Consider the following 13,144-nt stretch of genomic DNA (forward strand, 5'->3'; position numbering starts at 1 on the left):
TTCTTCCCAGAAAGGTTTCGCCGTTGAAATTACTTGTAAAAAAAAAAAAAAGACCAAGGATTTGAACTGTGCAAGCAAGGGCACGCTACATGCCATAAATTATCAGTGTACTCATCGGATAGGAAAATGTGCTTGTCTCAGCTGCATATGTTTACACAATATGAACGGAGCCGATGAACTGTGGTAATATAAAGCAGTAGAACACTTAGTTGCAAGTAAAACTGAAATGTGTTCTGCAATGGATTTTGGACAATTGGTCGGACAACAGCAATTTGAAACTGTTACCTTGGTGACAGACATTTTTCTCTGTTTTCTGACACTTCATAGAGGGTGTGTGTCAAGTAAGAGAATGGCCTGCAGCACCACGCCAGAGTTTGCATTTACAAATCATTTTATTGGTTTTACAGTAAGCATTTTGATGTGAAATGATCGGTTTCCTTGGCAACAGTCCCTGCACGGTAACGTTGAGACAGCCGGAGTGCATGGCACCAATACCAGTCCCTTGGGTGCTTCTGGCATGAGATAACCGTTCCCTTCTTATTGTCACGGCAGTAGCACTGACATCAGAAGTGTTCACACGTGTTGCTTTATTTGCTGTCCAATCGAGATTGTCCTTTTTCAATGAGAGGCCCAATAACAGGGACTCTTTCAAGGCCCCTGAATTTCCTCCTCCACTGTCCTATCAGACACACGGAGGTGGGAGAATCATTTGAAGCTCATTTGAAACTTTATAGGCCCTTTTCTCTTAATATTTATATGTATCTTGTCCAGGACAGTCCACCAGGGTCTGTCTGATGATTGTACTTTGTCCACATCCCAGACAGTCCTTGAGAACCACTTCTCGATCGTCCACCAGTGATTGGTCCAAAGTGTCAGTCCAAAAGGCCACTAGACCAGACCTCCCATGCTCCCCAGACTTTTCTGTCACTTTTCACGCCCTCTCCAGATCTTTGTACTTCTTGCGTAGGACAGACACTTGATCTTTGAAGAGCACAGGGTCCAAGCGAAATTGAGAGTGAACCAGAGGCATGTAGCCAAACCAGTTGGCAAAGGCGTTGACACACTCCTGCCTCTGGTTGAAGTGCTCTGGGTTTGCCCAGGGGATGCTCTTCGTACCCTGGGAGAAAAAAACAAAGACACTGTTGTTAAGTATCCAGTCCTGTGCTGACATTTGAGTTACTGGCAGCCACAGACTAAAGTGAGTAAGACTAATGGCCATCTACCTGTGGACTGGGCAGCTCTTTGTACTGTTTCCTTTGAGCCACTTTGATTGGCGGCAGGCGAGTTACAGCAGAGACCAGGAAGTTCATCAGGATGTCCTCACAGTTGGAGGTGCGATCCACCAGAGTCCGCAGAGATTGGGGCAGGTAGTGGGAGAACAGGTAGTGGTAGTACCTGTGGGACAGGTGAAATTGTTATAGAGGCGCATGCACTCTTATTAAAACATGAAAAAGTGGATAGGTTATTCATCATATTCTTCGATTTCTGTTGATTGTGGTGCAGACGTTTACAACACTTTTAAGTACATTTGTCTGTTTTACAGCAAGAGAGGGAAACCAACTGATAAATTAAAATGAAAGTTTTATCGGGACATCAGAAACCTGTCAATGTGTAGCTTTCAGCTTTCTCAAACACAAATCATATATTCTTTTAACATCATGTTGATATTACTGTCAGAGTTTAACTTATAGTCTATTACAGTGCCCAAGTTCTACCTCCTTAACACTGATATGGTGTTTTCAGAGGTGGCCCGGTGACATCTAAAATCAATATACATTATCTGTCACATTTAATTTGGAAAAGGCGTAGTGGCACCAATTTGAAAACTAATTACCTACAGGAGCATTGGACATTTCAGCCGACAACCACGTCTGATAAATTCATCCTCACAAAAATGGTTGTAAAAAGGAGAAATTACTGGAATGTGTTTAAAAATAGGTTTTGACAAATCTGTAAGCTGCATTACATGTTATGCTATTATTTCCTCTTGCAGGACCACTGTGTCACATCTGTCGCCTGTGTACAAAACCTGATGTTCTGCCTCACTATTATTAGTGTCTAATCACAATTTTAGGCTCTTGTACTTGCTCTCACAGTACAATAAATCCCTTTATACAAGCACATCTGCTAAACACCCAAAATAAAAAATGTATCTCTGCATAATTTATCACAGGTGGAGGTCAGGCAACCAGCACCTTTGTGGTAACAGGCATGGAACCATCTACAGGAAAGAGAAGATGATGTGATGTATGTTAATGACATGTATCTAGGACAATTTAACCATTTCACCACCAGTGGGATTTCATATTTATAGTGCAAAACAAACCAAACCCCTGTGGTACAATGCATACGTTTACCACTCCTTTGGTTTTCAAGACTACAGATTTTTTTTATTGCAGTGGTTTCTATTCAACTGGTAATTTTGCGTCACATTTTTATGTGAAGCAGCCCTGTTGTGGTACAGCCATTTGATGTGCAGTCACATCACTTTTACTAATACAGTACACAGTTAGTAATTTGATAATTTTGCATGTAAAAGACCAAACTGATGTTCCCACAATGAGCAAGCTACATTTTGGCTGACTGACTGCTCATTGCTATTTCTCAGTTTAAGTGGTGAAAAAGGGCATTTAAGGTAATAATGATGAGTCTTAAAAATATCATTCGGCCTAACCCCCTGACTGTAAGGATTAAAATTAGCATGAAAAAAAAATGTTTTCATTGATACTGCTGACAGAAATGAGCACACAACTTTTCAACGGCTTTTAAAGTACCCCGTCTGTGGAGTAATTGCTTTCATAGTGTATAAGAACTCTGCCATTGCACATATCGACTTAAGGCTTTCCGAATTAATCAAACTGCTTTAAGTAATCCCTATGTAATTCACCGGCTTCTTGTTCTCTCATCCACATTTGCACATAATTATCCTTGATGCTATTTATTTTTGCCTGATTGTTTCTTTACTGCTTTTCAGATTGATATTCAAATCATTATGCCCTCTGCAACACAGTTTAATCAATGTTGAGCCTGTATGTCTAAGTTTAGGACTGTGCACAGTACAGGCTTGTATGTTTGTTTTAAGTAAATAATGAAAACGCTAGAGGCTAAATATTAAACCTTACAGTACACTGTATGTTAATCATTTCCTGTATTTTTTTTTTTCTACAGTGTTTGTGCACCTGTGGTAGAAGGCAGCTCCGGTCAGGACGATGGAGTAGTCATTGGTCCATTTAGAGGTGTAGCCCCAGGCGCGCTTCAGGGGATCCCAGAAGTGGCTCCTGGGAGGGTAGCCTACGATCCGCTCTGGGAAGCTCCGCCACACCAAGAAGGCAAAGTTCACCTACAAGTGCAGACATGAAACGCTTAGATGTTGCTGCTACTCTTTCAAGAATATTGATTTTTATGTGTGTGCACATCTGCTGTGTGTTTATTACTAACACACTGACACATACCTCACTGGTCAACAAGACTGTATCCTCGTCCAGACTCAGCACTGCTTCTGTCTCTATGGCAACGTGAGGTAGGAACCGACTGGTGGTCTGAGAAAGAAATACAGTAATAAATCTTAGATCTGGTACTGTAGGCTATGTGTTGTCTGGCATGTGCTTTGAGAGATTATGAGAATGAGAGATGATCATGTTACAGTAAATCATGTTGAGTGACTGAGACGAGTGAGAATCACTATAGATTTTGCCTTGGGAGGGGGGAAAAAAAAGACAGGTAAAAGGGAGATGAAAGGGAGAAGAAACATTGAGGATGAGTGACATTTATGAAAGCAAACGTCACACGGATCGGTGGACATATCAGATGTACATGGACAGGAAGAAGAGACGCAGAGAAAATAGACATCAAGGGCAAGGACCAGTGAAATGGAGTAACAGAGAAACTGAAAGACAGACACATAAACAAACTGAGCGAGTGACGGTCTTTCATGCTGTCACTCAGACGTCACAGAGGGCTTCAGTGTGAGCTGTGAGTGGCGTTGGCCCTCACCTTCCTCCTGCCGTCTGTCACAGTAAGAGGGACGGGCATGGGAGGCCATTTGCTCCGGCTGGGTGGCGGCTTCTCACTGTTCCAGAGAATGATGATCTGCAGCAGCAGGGGGAAGGGAATTTTACACAACACATACACAGATAGACGCATTAGATTGATCGGCAATAACTGCTGACATCAATCAACCAGAAGGGGTGGCATCTAAATATCATGTTAAGCTCTTTGCTGAAGCTTTAGTACTTAGTGTGGAAGACAGCATGTGTGTTATATTTATTTTTATCATAATAATTTTTCATATGTCTTGTTTACCTGCGAGCAGTACTTTGACTTGGAGACCACCTGGAGCAGCTTCATGATTGGCTGAGACTGGGAGACCAAAGGGGAGACAGCATGTATGACAGCTGTGAACTCCTGACCTGGACTGACCCCTGAATGAGATCACAAAAGAATAATGCGAGAGTAAGAGGGAATGCATTACCTGTTTGAATGTTTCTAATGTGCTGTTCAAGACAAGAAACAAATAAAAGAATATCTGTATTATTCCATCAAGGATCATGAGAACAATTTAATGCCAACTTATGCATATGTACATACTGCAGAGAGGAATATACAGACTACACCAAATTTCACTAGGAATGTCCAAGTATTTTTCTTTTTTTTTTTTTTTTTACAAACAAAGCCTTATTCCATAAAATAAATAAAAAATATCACCCATTATAATTTACACATAGTTTAGTAGTTATAATAAAAACCTTATTTGTAATGTGTTTTAGCAGCAAAGCAAAATTAAAACCAATGCAGACAAGGACTTTGGGAAATATTTGATTATGATTTGCGGGTGGAGTGTTGATTACTCATCTCTACCACCACACAGCTCTTACATAATAGTCTCATCACCATTCCTTAATGTGCAATCAAAATTTGCATGTTGAGCAGACTCATTTAAATCAAGTGTGTGTTTACCTAATCCCAGGTAGTAGAAGGGGAAATGTGCGAGGTGAGTTGAGTACTCTGGCAGGACCAGCAGACCTCCTGGCAGGGAGTTCCACATGTACTTGTTCCTTGATATGTGAGAAAACACACGGTCCTTAATGATCTGAGAAGAAAAAGAAAACATGGGGGAAAAATGGATGAGGTTGCAAAGTAAGAACCAGAGAGAACATGTTGGCTTTGCATAGTGAAGTAGCTGTTGTGTTCATCTGGTATAAGCCTGCACATTCACTTTATTTCCCTCTAAGCCAGTGGATGAGAGTCTTGGAGCTTAATGTAAACGCCAGTGCAGTTCAATTCCTGATACACTTGTGTTTGCGTATTACAGCAATCCCTAATGACATGCTCTGTGTACTTCCTTTTTTACACCAACAGGAGGTATCCACGCAGCAGCAACTCCAACATCCCCTCTGAAGCCCTCTGCCTCACTGACCTCAGGCTGACTGCACAGCTGGCTCCCATGGGGAGAGGTTCCCCTCTGCATGCTGTATGTATATAAGCAGCTTATCACCAACCTCCAGAACCTCGTCTTTATTATCTCTGGCATAAATCCCCAGCACCAAATACACTTGCCTTTATAAACATCAGAGTGCAGAGCCTACCACTCACTGTGTGATTTCTTCAGATTTCACCAGGGTTAAATCTGTTGTTTCCCCACATTCTTTATGTGCTAAAATTGACATTAGCAATGTGTGCAAAAACTACTCATATAAGGAGGTTATTTCTTTTCAAGCGACGTCTAGCCCTTGGGCTAACCTTCAAATGATTTTCTTTTAGATTGTTCAAAGGAAGGTGAAACAAAAGATGAACAGAGGAAGATACTAAATGAGCTAGACAGATGCTAAGCCTGTGAAAATCAGGAAAAATAATCCAAGCAGTTCTCTGCTTCTTCTATACATCGCAGTGACTCTGTCAGGGATGAAACTTTTTCTGCAGCTGACCTGTAGCGCTGCAAAAGAAACAGTTCTCACAGTCTGATAATAGCGAGCAGTGGGGCAGAAACTGGCAGGTTGAGACTGATATTTGCAACGTAATGATATATCATATCTATACATTAGGGGATTTCTCTGAGACTTGAGGCAGATCAGCTGTGGGCTGCTTTGAAAATGTTCACTAGACCTCCAGTACAACACAGAGCTGAGATGGTAAAAGAGTAGAAATGTAGAGAATGGGCCAGGATCCAACCCCATAATCATAATGATAGAAGGTTGGTTTGACTCAAATATGAAAAGTCTGTTGGAAAGCCTCTCTGAAAGAAGACTGATGATAGCACACAGGCAGTAAACTGCAGGGAGGTAGCAACTACGGCTGTGTGCTCAACAGAAAACCTGTGTTTACAGCAGTGGCTTCTTTTTGTAGATGTTTTCATTGGAAAGGGTAGGCTGCTGCACATTCCTGAGCAGAATTGTATGGTAGTTTCCCATAAGTCTTTGTGGGAGATAGACAGAAGTCCTAGTTTTGGCACAGGGGTGGCAAAGCTAATGTCTGATATGGGAGCATGAATGTATTAAAGTATGGCACAGCTGTATTAACTTATTATCAGAAATAAGACAAGGGCATTTAAAAAAGCTAGATTTTGCATTATAATCAGTTCATTCCAATGGAATTCTTCCCATTGAGTTCATTTTTTATGAACAAGCGAATGCTTGACCAGTAGCAAACCGTCTTAAAGGTCCTGACCTTTGAGGGAACAGAGAGGAAATAGTCTGAAATGAAAGAAGCTATTGTAGCTTATCCACTATCTCCTCTATGTCAGAGTAGAAACTGCTCAAAAAAAGAGCAATGGTTTTTAGACAGTCATGAGACAGGAATCAAAATATGTCTTTTGAACAAACTGTATGTCCCATTAGCAACCACCAAACAGGCTCGCTAAGTGTTGTTGGAGGGTTTTTTTCCCCCTCTCCAGTAAGTCTCTGTTGAATTGACCATGCTAGCATGTTCCCAGATGACTATGTTAGCCAGGGCTCCAGAAGTGAGCAATTCTTCATTGACCCCCCATGTTAAAATAGTCAACTTTACAGCCTAAATAAACATATTTACAGCCTGGTACATTTTTTGTCTTTGGTCTCTATTGATCAGGGGCAGCCCGGGAGCTTGGTTTGGAGAGGCCCTTTAACCGATGGCACAACGGACGCAAGTGGAACTCCAGCCACTCTCCAACACTGTGTGTGTGTGTGCGTGGAGAACAGAGGCAAAAAGACTGGCAAAATTCTGTTCAATTTCTGCTTTATTTGGTAGCATGAAAACATGGAAAAGAAGATGCTTTGTGTGTTCCTTGCATGTAGTTTTGCTCAAATAAAAGCAATTAAGTATACACTTAATTTGTGTATGTGTGTGTCTTTCTTGTTTTCTTTTGACAGTTTGATGACTGACTGAGCGGCTGAGCCAATCACATTTCAGTAGAAACAGGGATCAGCTCAAATTGGGAGGGGCCGTTCGGATCCCCCCTTAATGTGCAAAATATTAGTTTCACCCAGTCCAGCGGTGAGGAATCATCCCAGTCTAACGTTGAGTTCATGGACTGTATAAAACACGGACGTAGCACCCGTGACGTCACCCATTGGTTTTGGGGAGTCGGTTTTGTGACCAAACCATGGGCATTTGAGCTGCACCATCTTGGATTTTAGTGGGAGTGTACTTTCCATATTTGGCAGAGAGGCGGTTACTCTACGGGTCAGCCGGCCGAGAACCCGCCCACTTAGCTCGGAGCAACCGAGCTAGCGTAATGCTAATCAGCTAGGCTAACAAGCTAAGCGGCAGCTACACGCAGCTACATCCACCACACGACAGTCCCCAAGTCTGACCCGACTGACCCCGTGCGACCGCGACACACAGCGAGCACTCGTACCTTAAGGTCAGTTCCTTACAAACTATAACGCCACAGCACTTGAAATAATAATTAATCTTTTATTGAGGTCATACTACATAAGAAATAAAGCCAAAAAAACCTGCCAAAACTCATCTTAAAAGTTAACATTAACGTTACAACTCTTTGAAATTACTATTATTATTACTATTATCTAAAATGATGTTAAGAATTTTTTTCAAGAACTTTAATATTTGTTACAAGAAGTGCTGGATGACTGTTTCAGATAGAGAGGTTTTAGGTGGAGCTGCAGGATTTGGTGGAGTTGTGGTGGGAAATTTATTTCTAGCCTATTATTTAAATGAAACAATCATTATTTCAAATTAACAGAATACCTATCTGAACATTGGCAAACATGTCCACTGCAGCCACTGTCAACCATTGGAGGTAGCCGGTGGCTTTTGGATGTATCCGCCAAGCCCAACCGATGTGCCATGAGGCTCTTACTAAAATATTTCGCCTTAGACTATGACGTTTTTTATGACTTTTGGAGGTCAAAAAATTTTTTGACTTCTTTTGTCCGAAAAAAACGCCTTACTATACTATGATGTTTTTTATGACTTTTGGAGGTCAAAAAAATGTTTGACTTTTTTTGTCCGAAAAAAACGCCTTACTATACTATGACGTTTTTTATGACTTTTGGAGGTCAAAAATTTTTTTGACTTTTTTTGTCCGATTTTGACGCCTTACTATACTATGACGTTTTTTATGACTTTTGGAGGTCAAAAAAATTTTTGACTTTTTTTGTCCGATTTTGACGCCTTACTATACTATGACGTTTTTTATGACTTTTGGAGGTCAAAAAAATTTTTGACTTTTTTTGTCCGAAAAAAACGCCATACTATACTATGACGTTTTTTATGACTTTTGGAGGTCAAAAAATTTTTTGACTTTTTTTGTCCGATTTTGACGCCTTACTATACTATGACGTTTTTTATGACTTTTGGAGGTCAAAAAAAATTTTGACTTTTTTTGTCTGAAAAAAACGCCATACTATACTATGACGTTTTTTATGACTTTTGGAGGTCAAAAAATTTTTTGACTTTTTTTGTCCGAAAAAAACGCCTTACTATACTATGACGTTTTTTATGACTTTTGGAGGTCAAAAAAAATTTTGACTTTTTTTGTCCGAAAAAAACGCCTTACTATACTATGACGTTTTTTATGACTTTTGGAGGTCAAAAATTTTTTTGAATTTTTTTGTCCGATTTTGACGCCTTACTATACTACGATGTTTTTTATGACTTTTGGAGGTCAAAAAATTTTTTTGACTTTTTTTGGCCGAAAAAAACGCCTTACTATACTATGACGTTTTTTATGACTTTTGGAGGTCAAAAAAATTTTTGACTTTTTTTGTCCAATTTTGACGCCTTACTATACTATGACGTTTTTTATGACTTTTGGAGGTCAAAAAAATGTTTGACTTTTTTTGTCCGATTTTGACGCCTTACTATACTATGACGTTTTTTATGACTTTTGGAGGTCAAAAAAATGTTTGACTTTTTTTGTCCGATTTTGACGCCTTACTATACTATGACGTTTTTTATGACTTTTGGAGGTCAAAAAAATGTTTGACTTTTTTTGTCCGAAAAAAACGCCTTACTATACTATGACGTTTTTTATGACTTTTGGAGGTCAAAAATTTTTTTGAATTTTTTTGTCCGATTTTGACGCCTTGCTATACTATGACGTTTTTTATGACTTTTGGAGGTCAAAAAATTTTGACTTTTTTTGTCCGATTTTGACGCCTTACTATACTATGACGTTTTTTATGACTTTTGGAGGTCAAAAAAAATTTTGACTTTTTTTGTCCGAAAAAAACGCCATACTATACTATGACGTTTTTTATGACTTTTGGAGGTCAAAAATTTTTTTGAATTTTTTTGTCCGATTTTGACGCCTTACTATACTATGATGTTTTTTATGACTTTTGGAGGTCAAAAAAAATTTTGACTTTTTTTGTCCGATTTTGACGCCTTACTATACTATGATGTTTTTTATGACTTTTGGAGGTCAAAAATTTTTTTGAATTTTTTTGTCCGATTTTGACGCCTTACTATACTATGACGTTTTTTATGACTTTTGGAGGTCAAAAAAATTTTGAACTTTTTTGTTCGATTTTGACGTTTTTTATGACTTTTGGAGGTCAAAAATTTTTTTGAATTTTTTTGTCCGATTTTGACGCCTTACTATACTATGACGTTTTTTATGACTTTTGGCGGTCAAAAAAATTTTTGACTTTTTTTGTCCGAAAAAAACGCCTTACTATACTATGACGTTTTTTATGACTTTTGGAGGTCAAAAATTTTTTTGAATTTTTTTGTCCGATTTTGACGCCTTACTATACTATGACGTTTTTTATGACTTTTGGAGGTCAAAAAATTTCTTGACTTTTTTTGGCCGAAAAAAACGCCTTACTATACTATGACGTTTTTTATGACTTTTGGAGGTCAAAAAATTTTTTGACTTTTTTTGTCCGATTTTGACGCTTTACTATACTATGACATTTTTTATGACTTTTGGAGGTCAAAAAATTTTTTGACTTTTTTTGTCCGATTTTGACGCCTTACTATACTATGACGTTTTTTATGACTTTTGGAGGTCAAAAATTTTTTTGACTTTTTTTGTCCGAAAAAAACGCCTTACTATACTATGACGTTTTTTATGACTTTTGGAGGTCAAAAAAAATTTTGACTTTTTTTGTCCGATTTTGACGCCTTACTATACTATGACGTTTTTTATGACTTTTGGAGGTCAAAATTTTTTTTGACTTTTTTTGTCCGAAAAAAACGCCTTACTATACTATGACGTTTTTTATGACTTTTGGAGGTCAAAAATTTTTTTGACTTTTTTTGTCCGAAAAAAACGCCTTACTATACTATGACGTTTTGTATGACTTTTGGAGGTCAAAAAATTTTTTGACTTTTTTTGTCCGATTTTGACGCCTTACTATACTATGACGTTTTTTATGACTTTTGGAGGTCAAAAATTTTTTTGACTTTTTTTGTCCGATTTTGACGCCTTACTATACTATGACGTTTTTTATGACTTTTGGAGGTCAAAAAATTTTTTGACTTTTTTTTGTCCGATTTTGACGCCTTACTATACTATGACGTTTTTTATGACTTTTGGAGGTCAAAAAAATTTTTGACTTTTTTTGTCCGATTTTGACGCCTTACTATGACGTTTTTTATGACTTTTGGAGGTCAAAAAAAATTTTGACTTTTTTTGTCCGATTTTGACGCCTTACTATACTATGACGTTTTTTATGACTTTTGGAGGTCAAAAAAAATTTTGACTTTTTTTGTCCGATTTTGACGCCTTACTATACTATGACGTTTTTTATGACTTTTGGAGGTCAAAAAAATTTTTGACTTTTTTTGTGCGAAAAAAACACCTTACTATACTATGATGTTTTTTATGACTTTTGGAGGTCAAAAAAAATTTTGACTTTTTTTGTCCGAAAAAAACGCCTTACTATACTATGACGTTTTTTATGACTTTTGGAGGTCAAAAATTTTTTTGACTTTTTTTGTCCGAAAAAAACGCCTTACTATACTATGACGTTTTTTATGACTTTTGGAGGTCAAAAAAAATTTTTACTTTTTTTGTCCGAAAAAAACGCCTTACTATACTATGACGTTTTTTATGACTTTTGGAGGTCAAAAATTTTTTTGACTTTTTTTGTCCGATTTTGACGCCTTACTATACTATGACGTTTTTTATGACTTTTGGAGGTCAAAAATTTTTTTGACTTTTTTTGTCCGAAAAAAACGCCTTACTATACTATGACGTTTTGTATGACTTTTGGAGTACAAAAATTTTTTTGACTTTTTTTGTCCGATTTTGACGCCTTACTATACTATGACGTTTTTTATGACTTTTGGCGGTCAAAAAAAAAATTGACTTTTTTTGGCCGAAAAAAACGCCTTACTATACTATGACGTTTTTTATGACTTTTGGAGGTCAAAAATTTTCTTGAATTTTTTTGTCCGATTTTGACGCCTTACTATACTATGACGTTTTTTATGACTTTTGGAGGTCAAAAAATCTTTTGACTTTTTTTGGCCGAAAAAAACGCCTTACTATACTATGACGTTTTTTATGACTTTTGGAGGTCAAAAAATTTTTTGACTTTTTTTGTCCGATTTTGACGCCTTACTATACTATGACGTTTTGTATGACTTTTGGAGGTCAAAAAATTTTTGACTTTTTTTGTCCGATTTTGACGCCTTACTATACTATGACGTTTTTTATGACTTTTGGAGGTCAAAAAAAATTTTGACTTTTTTTGTCCGAAAAAAACGCCTTACTATACTATGACGTTTTTTATGACTTTTGGAGGTCAAAAATTTTTTTGAATTTTTTTGTCCGATTTTGACGCCTTACTATACTATGACGTTTTTTATGACTTTTGGAGGTCAAAAAAAATTTTGACTTTTTTTGGCCGAAAAAAACGCCTTACTATACTATGACGTTTTTTTATGACTTTTGGAGGTAAAAATTTTTTTTGACTTTTTTTGTCCGATTTTGACGCCTTACTATACTATGACGTTTTTTATGACTTTTGGCGGTCAAAAAATTTTTTGACTTTTTTTGTCCGATTTTGACGCCTTACTATACTATGACGTTTTTTATGACTTTTGGAGGTCAAAAAATTTTTTGACTTTTTTTGGCCGAAAAAAACGCCTTACTATACTATTACGTTTTTTATGACTTTTGGAGGTCAAAAAAATTTTTTTGACTTTTTTTGTCCGATTTTGACGCCTTACTATACTATGACGTTTTTTATGACTTTTGGAGGTCAAAAATTTTTTTGACTTTTTTTGTCCGATTTTGACGCCTTACTATACTATGACGTTTTTTATGACTTTTGGAGGTCAAAAAAAATTTTGACTTTTTTTGTCCGAAAAAAACGCCTTACTATACTATAACGTTTTTTTATGACTTTTGGAGGTAAAAAATTTTTTTGACTTTTTTTGTCCGATTTTGACGCCTTACTATACTATGACGTTTTTTATGACTTTTGGAGGTCAAAAAATTTTTTGACTTTTTTTGTCCGATTTTGACGCCTTACTATACTATGACGTTTTGTATGACTTTTGGAGGTCAAAAAAAATTTTGACTTTTTTTGTCCGAAAAAAACGCCTTACTATACTATGACGTTTTTTATGACTTTTGGAGGTCAAAAATTTTTTTGAATTTTTTTGTCCGATTTTGACGCCTTACTATACTATGACGTTTTTTATGACTTTTGGAGGTCAAAAATTTTTTTGAATTTTTTTGTCCGATTTT

General features: G+C 37.2%; 1 protein-coding gene and 1 long non-coding RNA gene across 7 annotated transcripts in view; one reads left to right on the forward strand and one right to left on the reverse strand.

Moving 5' to 3' along the window:
• Nucleotides 1-127: 127 nt before the first annotated feature.
• Nucleotides 128-13,144, reverse strand: part of LOC121191639 (exostosin-1c) — a 117,914-nt gene continuing 104,897 nt past the window's right edge. For all 6 annotated transcript variants that reach the window (XM_041052897.1, XM_041052895.1, XM_041052891.1 and 3 more), the window contains 7 exons: nucleotides 4,957-5,089; nucleotides 4,303-4,421; nucleotides 3,994-4,089; nucleotides 3,453-3,539; nucleotides 3,180-3,340; nucleotides 1,224-1,395; nucleotides 128-1,117 (listed from right to left, as the gene is read on the reverse strand). In XM_041052897.1, coding sequence (XP_040908831.1) covers nucleotides 932-1,117; nucleotides 1,224-1,395; nucleotides 3,180-3,340; nucleotides 3,453-3,539; nucleotides 3,994-4,089; nucleotides 4,303-4,421; nucleotides 4,957-5,089 — 954 coding nt within the window. In that variant the 3' untranslated portion in view covers nucleotides 128-931. The remainder of the gene's footprint in view (nucleotides 1,118-1,223; nucleotides 1,396-3,179; nucleotides 3,341-3,452; nucleotides 3,540-3,993; nucleotides 4,090-4,302; nucleotides 4,422-4,956; nucleotides 5,090-13,144) is intronic.
• LOC121191643 lies at nucleotides 1,909-7,214 on the forward strand. The gene is made up of 4 exons (XR_005895128.1): nucleotides 1,909-2,247; nucleotides 3,169-4,452; nucleotides 5,359-5,470; nucleotides 7,063-7,214. It is a non-coding gene; the product is annotated as an uncharacterized LOC121191643 (long non-coding RNA).

This window comes from Toxotes jaculatrix, chromosome 13 (genome assembly GCF_017976425.1).
Source record: "Toxotes jaculatrix isolate fToxJac2 chromosome 13, fToxJac2.pri, whole genome shotgun sequence".
NCBI classification, from domain to species: Eukaryota; Metazoa; Chordata; class Actinopteri; family Toxotidae; genus Toxotes; species Toxotes jaculatrix.